This window comes from Necator americanus, chromosome I, assembly GCF_031761385.1.
Source record: "Necator americanus strain Aroian chromosome I, whole genome shotgun sequence".
Taxonomy (NCBI): Eukaryota; Metazoa; Nematoda; class Chromadorea; order Rhabditida; family Ancylostomatidae; genus Necator; species Necator americanus.
In genome coordinates this window covers 8,928,613-8,941,943 of record NC_087371.1, presented here as the reverse complement: position 1 = coordinate 8,941,943, position 13,331 = coordinate 8,928,613, and the positions used below count along the sequence as shown (strand labels likewise).

The 13,331-nt window shown below is 43.1% G+C and overlaps 4 protein-coding genes across 6 annotated transcripts; 2 read left to right on the top strand and 2 right to left on the bottom strand.

Annotated features, from left to right (window-relative positions):
• Positions 1-2,828: 2,828 nt before the first annotated feature.
• RB195_004929 (uncharacterized protein) lies at positions 2,829-5,412 on the top strand (the record flags this gene model as incomplete). Of its 2 annotated transcripts, XM_064177156.1 has the most annotated exons (5): positions 2,829-2,908; positions 2,967-3,117; positions 4,575-4,703; positions 5,057-5,165; positions 5,285-5,412. In XM_064177156.1, the coding sequence occupies 5 exons, from the start codon at positions 2,829-2,831 to the stop codon at positions 5,410-5,412; spliced, it is 597 nt and encodes a 198-aa protein (XP_064034280.1). The 2 variants fall into 2 exon arrangements, with proteins under 2 accessions (XP_064034280.1, XP_064034281.1); XM_064177155.1 differs by lacking the exon at positions 5,057-5,165 and having other exon boundaries at positions 5,285-5,392.
• Positions 4,175-6,635, bottom strand: RB195_004928 (uncharacterized protein; the record flags this gene model as incomplete). Its single annotated transcript, XM_064177154.1, has 3 exons — positions 4,175-4,282; positions 4,408-4,524; positions 6,432-6,635. 3 exons carry the CDS (start codon positions 6,633-6,635, stop codon positions 4,175-4,177), a joined length of 429 nt encoding a protein of 142 aa, XP_064034279.1.
• Positions 6,636-6,726: 91 nt separating this feature from the next.
• Positions 6,727-7,107, bottom strand: RB195_004927 (uncharacterized protein; the record flags this gene model as incomplete). Its single annotated transcript, XM_064177153.1, has 1 exon — positions 6,727-7,107. The coding sequence occupies one exon, from the start codon at positions 7,105-7,107 to the stop codon at positions 6,727-6,729; it is 381 nt and encodes a 126-aa protein (XP_064034278.1).
• A 2,852-nt stretch (positions 7,108-9,959) lies between these two features.
• On the top strand, positions 9,960-10,244 carry RB195_004926 (uncharacterized protein; the record flags this gene model as incomplete). Of its 2 annotated transcripts, none has more annotated exons than XM_064177151.1 (1): positions 9,960-10,244. In XM_064177151.1, the coding sequence occupies one exon, from the start codon at positions 9,960-9,962 to the stop codon at positions 10,242-10,244; it is 285 nt and encodes a 94-aa protein (XP_064034276.1). The 2 variants fall into 2 exon arrangements, with proteins under 2 accessions (XP_064034276.1, XP_064034277.1); XM_064177152.1 differs by having other exon boundaries at positions 10,002-10,244.
• Between the last annotated feature and the right edge of the window lie 3,087 nt (positions 10,245-13,331).

Genomic DNA, 13,331 nt, shown 5'->3' with positions numbered 1-13,331 from the left:
CTTGTTTCCCTCAACCGTTATCACAGAATGATGCTTCACATAAAATGAAGTGAATGACATCATCGTACTGATAAGGATAGCGTTCCACATCAGATCATGTAAACAGTTGGCTACTATTTAAGCAGCAGTTAGAATTCATGTTTCCACTTTTTGAAGAACGGAGGAGTCGTAGAGGTGAAAAGCTAAGCGAAAAGTGGATACGACTATGAAACGTCCCGTTTACCTTTTGCGACATGCACAAGAAGTTACTGTGCGATACTTCTACACCGCGACACAGGAATTCGACGCTGTGCGACCCGTCGTACCACATTTTATGGATATCTAGCGCCGGGGACCCGTCGCACCCCCTTCTGTGAATGTCTGGCGCTGGCGCACCAACCCGACGCCCTAGGACCCGTCGCACTTCCTTCTATAGGTATCTGGCGTCGGCGCGCCAATCCGACGCCGGTGCACCCGTCGCACCCCCTTTTTAGAATTTCGTGACACACAGACAAACACACATACACCCATACACAGACTAAGCTCGTTATTATATTTCATGATCATGATCATGATAGAAATGGCGCTTGTGGAAGTGGAAGGAGGGACGGAATGACAAAGTCCACACGAGACGTCACCGCCAGTAATGTGCCGCAGCGCTTATCGTTCGCTAGTGACGTAACGCAAAGTACTTTCGATCTTTAAAGACATCACCCTACGAATCCGAGGTGGTGCGTGTTTCAGCCGGGTAATGCCTATACGGTTGTAGATTGTGGGGAAGAGGGTGATTCTGTTCATCTCCGCCTGTATCAGTGGAAACGGTTGGACCCGGAACGCTATTTCTTGCGACGGCTTCTGTTGCAACGGGTTTTCGACCATTGTGTCCCGCCCCCGCCTGCGATTCGTCCGAATGAGTTATCGACGAATCAACAGGACGATGGTGCGCATTGCAACAGAAGCCGTCAGAAGAAACAGCATTCCAAGGTCGTCCACTGATACAAGGAGAAATGGGCTGAACCACTCTCTTTTCCACAATCTACGACCCCGTATAGGCATTACCCGGCTGAAACCCGTACCACCTCGGATTCGTGGGGTGAGGGAAACGAGGATTCGAAATCAATACATCGAATAGCTTAGCAATCAGTCCACAAAAAATTGACGGATCCATAGTGACCTTGACCGGTAGATCAGTGCGTATGAAACGGTACGTTGCGTCACCGTAGTGGATGACAAAATATTAGATCACGAAGAAAATGAAACCAGTTTGATTTCATAATTCCCCCCTAACGAAGTATGTTTTTGAAAACCTCGAATTTTCAACATTCAAATATTGAAGCCAGCCGATCTATTCTTTCATATGGCCAGTTCATGAAGTAATCTACAACTCGCTAGAAGTATGTTTGAAGGATGGTGTGGTTTTTACGGAAATTGAATTTTTCTGATAACAAGTAGATGTATAATTTGTGAAAAAATTCGGTATCGATTTGTGGAGGACCAAACAACTTAGAAGGAAAAGAATGTCTCTTGCGTATCAATCCACTTAGGATGCCCCAACGCGTTCCACAGCAACTTGTAATAGTTGAGGTTGAGGTTTTGGAACGCGTGTTGGCATATACGATGACTTCCGGGGGTCAGCCGATAATCAAGTCAGTATCAAACAATTTAGTTGTCTGGAGCTGTAGTTTCTTCATTCTTTGGAATGTTTACTGTTCAGAAAGAATGATGCTCAAAATCTGAACAATGCTTTATTTTCTTTTTCAGTGGAGTTTTCGAACACCTCAAGATTCATGCCCACTCGCCGACCTACTCATTACTACGCCTAGTTCATGAACTAATCTGTAATTCACAGGGGGTACTTTTGGGAAATGGGGTATTTCAGGATTTTTCTTTTAACGGATTGATGAAAGAGTTGTGAAAAATCCATTATCGATTTGTGAAAAATCAAACAACATAATTTTTAGAGCTGTGTTTTCTTTGTTCATTGAAATGTCTAATATTCAGGAAAAATTATATGACGACCTGCTTAAAATCTGGACAAATCTGCTTTATTTTCCTTCACTGGAAAAATTTCCCCATTTAGGTTCGAGAGAAGTGATGAAGGCCAAACCGAGCTCATGCTATCGAGGAAAAAGGTCAATGTCGACATAATGCCAGGAAGAGGCAGTTCCCTAAAATTCGAAGTCTCTCCTAGTGATAGTCCAATAATTACTTCAGAGCTGCATTTGTTTGTTTATTTTATAGCTATGTGTTTTATTAAGTTGTCTCATTAAATACCGTGATTCTACTAGTCCCCCTTTTTGTTCTGTGTTGTATTTCTTCTTTTTTGTTTTCATTTGTCTGGATTTGTGGTAGGGACAGTCGCCGGATGATGCTAATTTTTGCGCCAGTGCAGGAACTTATGTCGTGCCGAGTGGCTGCGGTGTGTTCTCTCCAACCCAACCAATTTGGATAACAGTCCAGAGGCAGTGCCGTGCGTGCCATTCGAACGGCATAATTTCTGCAGTGCCAGCCTTATGCATATGTATATTTATTATGTATATGCCGTGGTCTTATCATCTGTGATTAGACTCAAAATCAGCATCCACGTTGAGATCTCCCCATGGGCTTTTGTTCCTTCGGTAACAAGAATCATTGTTTTGAGAAAAGTCCAGAGGAATCATGGGAAACGTTATTGTTGGGTGGGTTTAAGTTTCTTCAGACCCCAGGTCCGTACTTTGGTCAATGTATATCTCCTTTATCAAAACAAATGCTCATGATTGCATGGAAATTCTCGTATACACTTCTATGACGGATATAACAACCCCAAATGAAATTTGATGGACGAGTAACTAAGGTGGGATTGTTTTAAGATGGCCATGAATTGGGCGATTGGGGAGATGGCGAGAGCGGACTGGGTGAGTGAGGATGGAGGTGAACATGTGAAAGTGAGGTGGGTGAGTGACGGTGGAGAGAAAACTGGAAAGAGAGCAGTGGAGGGAATGTAAAAGGAAAGGTGAGGGAAGCATGGGTGGACAGGAAGAGGGAAGGTACAGGGAAGGTGAGACTGAGAGAGAAGTAAAGGAGAGAGGAGGAAGGAGGAGAGAGGAGAGAGCGAGAGAGAGAGAGAGGAAGAGAGGATGGGAGAGAGTGGAAGAGAGGGTGGGAAGGTAAGTACGAAGGCGAGAGTCGACAGGATCAAATCTCGAACAATCTGCCAAAATTATGTCATCGTAATCTCGTTAAGCACCACAATTCCACTAGTGTTCTTCCTTCCTTTGTTCTGTGTTGTATTTCTCCTTTTTTTGTTTTCATTTGTCTGGATTTGTGGTAGGGACAGTCGCCGGATGATGCTAATTTTTGCGCCAGTGCAGGAACTTGTGTCGTGCCGAGTGGCTGCGGTGTGTTCTCTCCAACCCATCCAATTTAGACAACAGTCCAGAGGGAACACGTGAGTGCCATTCGAACGGCATAACTTGTGCAGTGCCAGCTTTATTTATTACGTTTATGCCGTAATATCATGTTCTGAGATAAGATTCAAAGTAAGCATTTACGCTGATCTCCCCTCATGGGTTTTAGTTCTTTCGAGAAAGGATTATTTCAACGAGAAAAAAGTCATGGGAATTGCTGTTAGGTGGATTTAAATTTTTCATACTTCAAGTCTGCTCTTTTCTCAAATCATGGGAAATGTTATTTTTGGGTGGGTTTAAATTTCTTCAGACCCCAGGTTCATAGTCTGGTCAATGCATACTAAGGGACGAGTGACTAGGGTGGATTTGTTTTAAGATGGCCAGGAATTGTGCGATTGGCGAGTGGGAGAACGATTTGGGTGGTTGAGACTGAGGATGAACACATGGGAGTGAGGTGGGTGAGTGAGTGATGGTGAAGAGAAAATTGGAAAGAACATGGGAGGGAGGAGGGAAAATATTGACAGGGTGAGACTGAGTGAGAAGGAAAGGAGACGGGAGGAAGGAGGGGAGAGAGAGAGGAAGAGAGGGTGGGAGAGAGGGAGGAAGAGAAGGAGGAAGAGAGGGTGGGAGAGAGGGAGGAAGAGAGGGAGGAAGAGAGGGAGGAAGAGAGGGAGGAAGAGAGGGAGGAAGAGAGGGAGGAAGAGAGGGAGACTATAGACTGGGACGGCAGGTACGAAGGCGGGAGTCGTCACTCCGCCAAAATTATATCATCAGGACATTGTTCGAACCTCAGTAACTAGAGCGGTAGCTCATTTGCACCGTGCAGCCTGTTTGGCTGGTCCGGATGCCACTGCGGGAACGAACTCGCATTCCTCGGTTTCTTGGCCGAACGCGTTATCCGTTTCGCCATTCGGCCCCTATATTATCCGTATTTAGGTTGTTTATGATGGATGAAATCTCAAATCGTCTTCCAAAACCGGCCCAGATACCCGAACTCAAACCTGATACTTCTTAGTAGTAATTGGTATTCCTTTAAACTTACTGTTTTTGGCCTATCTGATCGCTTCATACCATTCGGGACTCGGGCCTCTGTTCCTTGCTCCGTAAACGAACACCATATCCACTGAACCATTCGACCACGATTTGTTTTGTACTCAGGCTATATATGAAAGACGAAGTTCCAAACCACATCATAGATATTTTTAGTAGAGCCCAGCCATAAATGGGCCGAATGGCTCAGTGGCTAACACGTTCGATCACAAGGCAGAAGAGCAGAGGCCCAATACCATGGGTGGCAGCGTGAACGGATCAAAGAAAATAAAAGGAAGGGTCAGCACCGTAAGTTTCAAGTGTGTCACGTTAGGCACCGATGCATTCGACTTGTGTTGTCACTTTTATTGTCTGGACTTTAATTTTTTTAAAATGAAATCAGCTAAAAACGTGGAACTACGACAGTACTCGAACCGTCTATCTTACGCTTGCTTCGCAGGCGATAATAGGTTGTTGCTTCATTCATCCTTTTTGACCAGTCCACTTACTCTCTGCCACCGGTGGTATTGAGCCTCCGCTCTTCTGTCTTGTGATCGAACGTTTTAGCCACTGAGCCATTCGGCCCATTTATGGCTGTGTTCTACCAAAAATATCTATGATGCGGATTGGGACTTCATCATTCATATATGACCTGAGTACAGACCAAGTTGTGGTCGAATGGTTCAGTGGATAAGGTGTTCGTTTACAAAACAAAGAGTGGAGGCTCGAGTCTCGGGGTGGTAAGGAGCGATCATATACAGGCCAAAGACAGTAAGTTTAAAGGAATACTAATTACTACTAATCAGGTTTGAGTTCGGCTATCTGACCCGGTTTTGGAAGATGATTTGAGATTTCATCCATCATAAACAACCTAAATACGGACAATATAGGGCCGAATGGCGAAACGGGTAACGCGTTCGGCCAAGGAACGGAGGAATCCCAGCTCGTATCCCGCAGTGGCAACCGGACCGGCCAAACAACCTGCATGGTGCAAATGAGCTACCGCTCTAGTTACTGAGGTTCGAACAATCAATTACTGATGATATAATTTTGGCAGATTGTTTGAGATTTTATCCTGTCGACTCCCGTCTTCGTACTTACCTTCGCAATCTCTCCCACCCTCTCTCCCACCCTCTCTCCCACCCTCTCTCCCACCCTCTCTCCCACCCTCTCTCCCACCCTCTCTCCCACCCTCTCTTCCTCTCTCTCTCCCACCCTCTCTTCCTCTCTCTCCCAGCCTCTCTTCCTCTCTCTCTCCCTCTCTTTCTCCTCCTTCCTTCGTCTCCTTTCCTTCTCACTCAGTCTCACCCTGTCAATATTTTCCCTCCTCCCTCCCATGTTCTTTCCAATTTTCTCTCCACCCCCATCACTCCACCTCACTCCCATCAGCTCACATTTATCCTCAGTCTCAACCACCCAAAACTCATTCTGTCACTAACAAAATTCCTAGGCTGTTGCTTAAAATCGACTATCAACAAATTCCACCCTAGTCACTCGTCCCTTAGTATGCATTGACCAAACTATGAACCTGGGGTCTGAAAAAATTTAAACCCACCCAAGAATAATGTTTCCCATGATTTCGCCGGATTTTTCTCAAAACAAAAACTCTTTTTATCGAAGGAACAAAAGCCCATGGGGAGAACTCAATGTGGAAATCTGCACAAATTATGCCGTTCGAATGCCACGCAGGTGTTCCCAATAGACTGTTATCCAAATTGGTTGGGTTGGAGAGAACACACCGCAGCCACTCGGCACGACATAAGTTCCTGCACTGGCGCAAAAATTAGCATTCGGCGATTGTCCCTACCACAAATCCAGACAAAGAAATAAAAAAAAAAGAAATAAAAGAAAAGAAATACAACAGAGGACAAAGGAAGGAAGAACACTAGTGGAATTGTGGTGCTTAACGAGATTACGATGATATAATTTTGGCAGATTGTTCGAGATTTGATCCTGTCGACTTCCGCCTTCGTACTTACCTCCCCACCCTCTCTTCCTCTCTCTCTCCCTCTCTCCTCTTTCTCCTCTCTCCTTTACTTTTCTCTCAGTCTCACCTTCTCTGTACCTTCCCTCTTCCTTTCCACCCATGCTCTCCCCACCTTTCCTTTTACATTCCCTCCACTGCTCTCTTCCAGTTTTCTCTCCACCGTCACTCACCAACCTCACTTTCACATGTTCACCTCCATCCTCACTCACCCAGTCCGCTCTCGCTGTCTCCCCAATCGCCCAATTCATGGCCATCTTAAAACAATCCCACCTTAGTTACTCCCATCAAATTTCGTTTGGGGTTGATATAACTGTCATAGAAGTGTTTACGAGAATTTCCGAGCAATCATGAGCGTTTCTTTTGATAAGAAAGATATGCATTGGACAAGTATGGATCTGGGATCTGAACAAATCTAAACCCATCCAACAATAACGTTTCCCATGATTCCTCTGGATTTTTCTCAAAACAATGGCTCTTTTCAACTGAAGGAACAAAATTCCATGGGGAGAACTCAACGTGCATGCTGATTTTGAGTTCCATCACAGGTGATGGGACTACGGCATGTACATAATAAATAAAGGCACTGGCACTGCACAAGTTATGTTGTTCGAATGGCGCGCACGTGTTCCCTCTGGACTGTTGTCTAAATTGGTTTGGTTGGAGAGAACGCAGCGCAGCCACTCGGCACGACACAAGTTCCTGCACAGGCACAAAAATTAGCATCATCCGGCGACTGTCCCTACCAAAAATTATTGAATTTTTGGTCCCTACCAAATGAAAACAAAAAAGAAGAAATACAACAGAGAGGGAAACGGGAACTAGTATAGTAGAATCACGGTATTTAATGAGACAACCTAATAGGACACACAGTTATGAAATAAGCAAACAAATACAGCTCTGAGGTAATTATTGGACTATCACTAGCGGAGGCTTCGAATCTTAGGAAACTGCCCGTTCCTGGCATTATGTCGACATTGACCTTTTTCCTCGATAGCATGAGCTCGGTTTGGCCTTCATCACTTCTCTCGAACCTGAATGGGCAAATTTTTCCAGAGAAGGAAAATAAAGCAGATTTGTCCAGATTTTAAGCAGTTCGTCATATAATTTTTGCTGAATATTAGATTTTTGAATGAACGTCAATGAACGAAGAAAACACGGCTCCAAACAACTAAGTTGTTTGATTTTTCACAAAGTGACATCGGATTTTACACAACTCTTTTATCAATTCGTTAAAAGAAAAATTTAAACATTTCCGAAAAAACCCCATCTCCCAAAAGTCCCCTGTGAATTACAGATTAGTTCATGAACTAGGCGTAGGAATGAGCAGTTCGGCGAATGGGCATGAATATTCGGGTGTTCGGAAATTCGAGATGCTCGAAAACGGACTTAATTAGTGGAGAATGGTGGAACTCAATTTAATTCAAGACGAACTCAACAAATTCTCGCGTAGAACGGAACAGTGGATTCGAAACGAAATACTTTGCGATTAAAAAGAACTCAGTTAAAGTGGGTTGGCGAAACAGCACAACATCGCTCTGCACCAATGTCAAGGTGCAAGTTGAGAGTAAGTTAATCACCCATACTTAGCCAAACTTCTAGAAGGGAACCGCTTAAATGTATCCTATGTCGATTTTGGTACACCAAAAATCTGCCATGGAAAGCAGAGTAATTCTATAGCCGAGACTAGGAAGCTTCAGGAACAGTTGAGCACCAACCCGGAAAAACGGGAGGGACCAAGGTGAGAAATCTGATGATCTTTTAAGGCGCAAACCGATTGGCTTGTCGAGAGGTGTAACCCTCCAATAAGCTGAATACGGGACAAGAAAACAATGTTTCCCAACAATGTCCTTCACAGAAGACTCGAGGACGGGTAAAGTACTTTGAGAAAAATAGACTAAAGGTCGTGAGCAGCGTGACATCCCGTTTGACCAAAGGGCGAGCCCCAAGGCACGTGAGTGCAATGCGACTGAGGCGGTAGCGTCTCGAAGGGGTTCTTATCCGGGAAGTCGGGACGGCTGCGGCCGAACCCATGTAGTAGAGGAGTTGTCGGAAGGACACGGGGGGTTCTTAGAGTTTCCGCGTGAGGATCCAAGCCCTATAGTTACCTTCGAGTTCTTTGTGGAGACGAAGTTAAAGGTTAATTGACTGAATTCCGGATTGAGAAAACCAATGCTGCATCCATCCACAAAAAGCGACCTCATCGTTAAGCGAGGAATTGCTCATGTTAAGTGGATAGGGAAATCTGTATCGAAAGAGTGCGGACAGTACCAATCTTACACTTGCTGTTAAGAAAAAAGAACGCAAAACTGCTCTTTTTCAAAATCACGAGTAGATGTTAGATAGCAATTAAAAAGGATACATGAAAACTCTATTGTACCAACATATATCGGAGCATTCAATTAAGAAGATACAAAATTTACAAATAGGTTCAAAAACTGTCCACGGTACGGTGACTGCATAGAACTATTTGAACACTGAGTTGGTTTGAATATGCGATGACTTTAACGTACCCTCGGAATTTGTCCTTCGTTAAACCGTACGAAAGCCGCTAGTTTCCATAGGAGTACCTGGACTGCACAAAAGTTGGTGGTCGAAGTTGATGTTGTAACACACCAGTCTCAACGCATCTCAAAAAGAGGTCACAAGTCAACAAATCAACTTCTATGAGTACATAGCTCAAAGAACATTCCAGCAAAGAAGAAATGGCGAGTCGCATAAAAGTACTCCAAACTGCTTTAATGTTAGAAAGTCCAAGTAAAAAAAATCCCAGAACAAAATGGTTCTTTTCGTAAAAAGATCACAATCACCTAATTCTCAACTACAAACACTATATACATGCAACAACTCTAATTAAAAAATACTCGTAGTTGTCTCTATTCACATTACTCCAAAAATTCTGTACACCTGCAAGTGACTGGACCTCAGTTCAAATCATATTTTGAAACAAGAACCATTGCAACGATGAGGTGCACATCGGGTAACATTTCTCCCGCCTACATGAATTAGGTGGTGGATAGGGTTTACGGCGGACCAAAGGGACCAGGCGCCTCCCTTGAGACGGAGGTGGAATCAGGAACGGACTCTCTGCTTCTGAAAGGACTGATTCATAACATCACTAAATCCTACTCGTCGCTCTAACCAAAGGTTTGCATTCAGGTGACTGGAAGGTGGAAAAGAGGCGATTTGGAGTCGATCTGGACAAGAAGTGAGCTCCGTTTGTCCATCCTGGGAAGACGTGAGTATATGCTAGCAGTCTCCCCATTGGTTGAAAATTTAACTCTAAATGTAGTAATAGAAAGGTTTTCTGAATTGAGGAGAGTCTGGCACGACAGCACCAGGGAGGACGGGGTTGCAGGAGCCACCTAGCCTGCCGAAACGGAAAGGGTCTAGAATGACTATTTGTACATGGGATGCGAATACGGCTGCTAAAAATCTGATAATGCAAACCAATACCAGATCAAGTACGACGTACTCAGACTGACCGAGAGAACACAACGCCACCCACTAAATGCCATATATACTGTGCTTCACCTTCATCGACTTAGGAAAGGATCCTTCCGCTAGCTGAGATAGAAGTCATGGAGTCCCTTGACAATCAAGACGTTCCTACTATTCAGTGCATGAGAATATTTCGAGAGTTGTACTGTAACTTCTCGACCGGAATTTTTCGATTCTATAATTGCATCATCAACGATGTGAAGAGAGGGGTCAGAGAAGGTGATAAAATCTCACCCGAAATATTCACAGCCACTCTCGAGAACGCAATGCGAAAGCTGGAATGGGACAACATGGGAGAGAAAGTTGATGCACAGCAGCTGCACCATCCTCGTTTCGCTGATTATACCGTTCGGCCTGAGATCTAGCATCAGCCAAGCAGAACGAATGCAGCCCGACTTCGACCATATATGTGGAAAGATCGATATTCAGCTGAATCGGCGAAAGATGATGATCATGAGAAACGGATGAGTCTCAGGCACTCCATCCACGCTCCAGAATAAACCATTGCACCAGCTATGTATAGTCCACCTGGCTCCGAGTCCCGTCTTTAACACAACAGTACTTTTCGACCTAACTTTAGGAAACTGATCACTTCGTATGCAGGAAGAAAATGCGATCAGCGTCATTTAAGAAGAATTGAAGTCGGCGATGATCATGAGAAACAGATGAGTCTCGGATGCTCCATTCACGCTCAGCCAAACGAAGATATTCGACTGCACCAGCTATGTATGGTCCAAGATCACCCAGCTTTATCTCACCTTTTTAACACAACAGCATTTCTTGCTCCAACTTATGGTTCAGAAAGCTGATCACTTTGTAAGAAAGAAGAATTTGTGGTCAAGGTCATTGAATGCCTCATCGAAAAGGTGATACTGAGAGTGTCCAGCCTCACACAGGTATTCGAAAACTCAAAACTAGAAGTTTACAAATAATCTTCTTAAGAACTTCTGTGGTTTACACTCAACGACAAAATGTCAGTAGTTCATAACTATCAAGCACATCTACGTCTGATTCCTGAAGAAGTTACCTTTTTGATGATTAGCTGCAACGAAGAACAAAGAGCATGTAGCATGTAGGTGAGCCCAGTATCGGTTACGAATTACGAGCAGAACATTAGCGTGGATTCATACCTGAAAAAAGCATTTGTTAGTACATATATTAACTGATATGAGCACTCACAAAGGCGCCATATGGTAGCGCAAGAATTTCGAATATAAGAAAATATAAATAAAAAATTGCTACATAAACAAAAGGAAGTATGAAAAATTGATTCTTTAAGCGTTTCCTAAAGAAGTGGTTCAAATAAGGTGCTGATAAGAACTAGCCATGGAAGAGATGGAAGAAAACTGAGAGATCGATGACGGCTGATGGAAATTATAGATCCGCAAGATCACGAGATGATCAGATCATGCTCGTATAGAAATTTCCTCGGTGATTCAAATCACGCATATTCTCGATCAATGTACATATCAGACTTCCTCTATTCTATGAGATAGAAATATTGAAAATAATATAGAAAAAATAGAGAATTCCCAGCAAAACGTATGCTCTTCATAGGACAGATGAAACGCTATCGGAAATCGATTCGTATCACCGCATTCAGTGCCCAGGATGAATCTTTGAGCATTTCTAATTCTCTCCGGTAGCCAATTTTGGCATCGTTAAAAATTTCACAAAGTAATAAAAAAGTTTTAAAAGATTAAATTCATAACCAAGTTTTTATTCTGAAATTTCTACAACTTATTAAGTATCAAAGCTCAAAGCAACTGTCTCTTTGAGAAAACAATTGGAACTATCTAAGGAGCAATGAATGCGGCACCCACTGTTTTCTTCCTTTTAAAACTTTTAATTCGTTTTAAACGTTATGATTTCCCTAAAATCATAACAAAAACATTCATTTCCAAAATTTAAGGCTGTTTCTAATCTAAGCAATCTCTGGATCATAAATACCGTGACAGATGCCAGTGGAATTGACAGAATAGAACAGACTTTCGACGATCCTATACGTTTAACCGTACTGATCGGTCCACTGTCACCAATCGGTCACTTGAAGTCAAATAATAAGAAATACAGAGAATAAAAGGAGATTAAAATTAAAATAACTATTAGCAATCAAAAAACATCTCGGCTCTGCAAAACACAACGAAAATACGGATTTCCTCCAGTCGCCAGAAATTCTTTTTTCGTGATAAATCAGAGTGGATCCCAGATGAACATTCAAAACTTGGTGCAACTCCCTCACACAATCTATCTTTACCTTTTTCGTTTATCTTTCCATTAAAAATCAGTAATTATTATTTAGCATTCTAAATAAATAAACTTATATGGAGAAAATATATTAAATTGAACGTAGGTAGCTCAACTTGTTCGACAAATAAACTATTTTCGGGACATGCGTTTGCACCAGCGACCGCGACGCGACGTGACTGACGCAACTAAGTTGCCATCAATAATACGAGTACCGTTTCCAAGTGATTGGATCCTTATTGTTGTGGATCGACTGATAGGTTCTCCTGATTTTGAACGGCATAAACTGTCCGCAAGAACTAATCCGCATAGGGCCCACCACCACGCTCACTTCAATTCAGAATGAAAATGAGGTTTACGAACGTGTAAGTGGTCTATACAATGACTTGAGAGGGCCAGTCGATGTCCCAAGTCAGTGTTTTTATCTTCGCAGACAAGTCTGGTACCAATTTATCGAAACCGGAGGGATGAAGGGCGTGGTGAGCTTTAGGGCGGACTCGAACCACCGATCGATTGTGCAGACAGCGGAACCTCTCACCAACTGCGCTACACTCGCCCCTTTTCAAAAGAAATCTTTATTTATTGTGGTTGAAGGTGCGTCACAAAATTGTAGTAAATAAATACGCAATAAAATCCGTAAATAAAAACAGGAGAAGAAAAAGAAAACAAAACACCGAAAAACATGGTCGGAAATGAGTAGAACCTAGGAGGTAGGACAGAGTGCATATTTTAGATTATCCATAATAAGTTTGTTTATAGGTGTGTGATTGCTACCTGATAGCGTTGGTCCTGAATGTACCAAATGCAGCCATCGGGGATCTGGGTATAAACTCTTAGCAGTTATGAACTACTTTTTCAACTTCTATTTTTCGAATTTCTTTGGATTTCTCCTATCTGAAGTTTGAGAGAACCAGACGTTCCGGAGAGGAGAAAGGGTTTGCACATAAGAGTTTTCATAGTCCCAGTATCCGGTTATGTGAGTGATTTTTTGAAAAGCCGTCCCATTTTTCTGGGATGGAAGAACTTGCCAAAATCTCTATTTTTGTTTGCGCTGCAAAATTTGCTCCCGCCGTTTTTTCACATTTCTGGGAATTGATGGGAAAAAAATGGGAGAAATTCCATCTTTGTCCCATCTAAATCCCAAAAAGTGTAGGAGGCGGAGAAAAAACAGCGGCATGACTGTTTCGTAGAAGAAATGTTCTTTT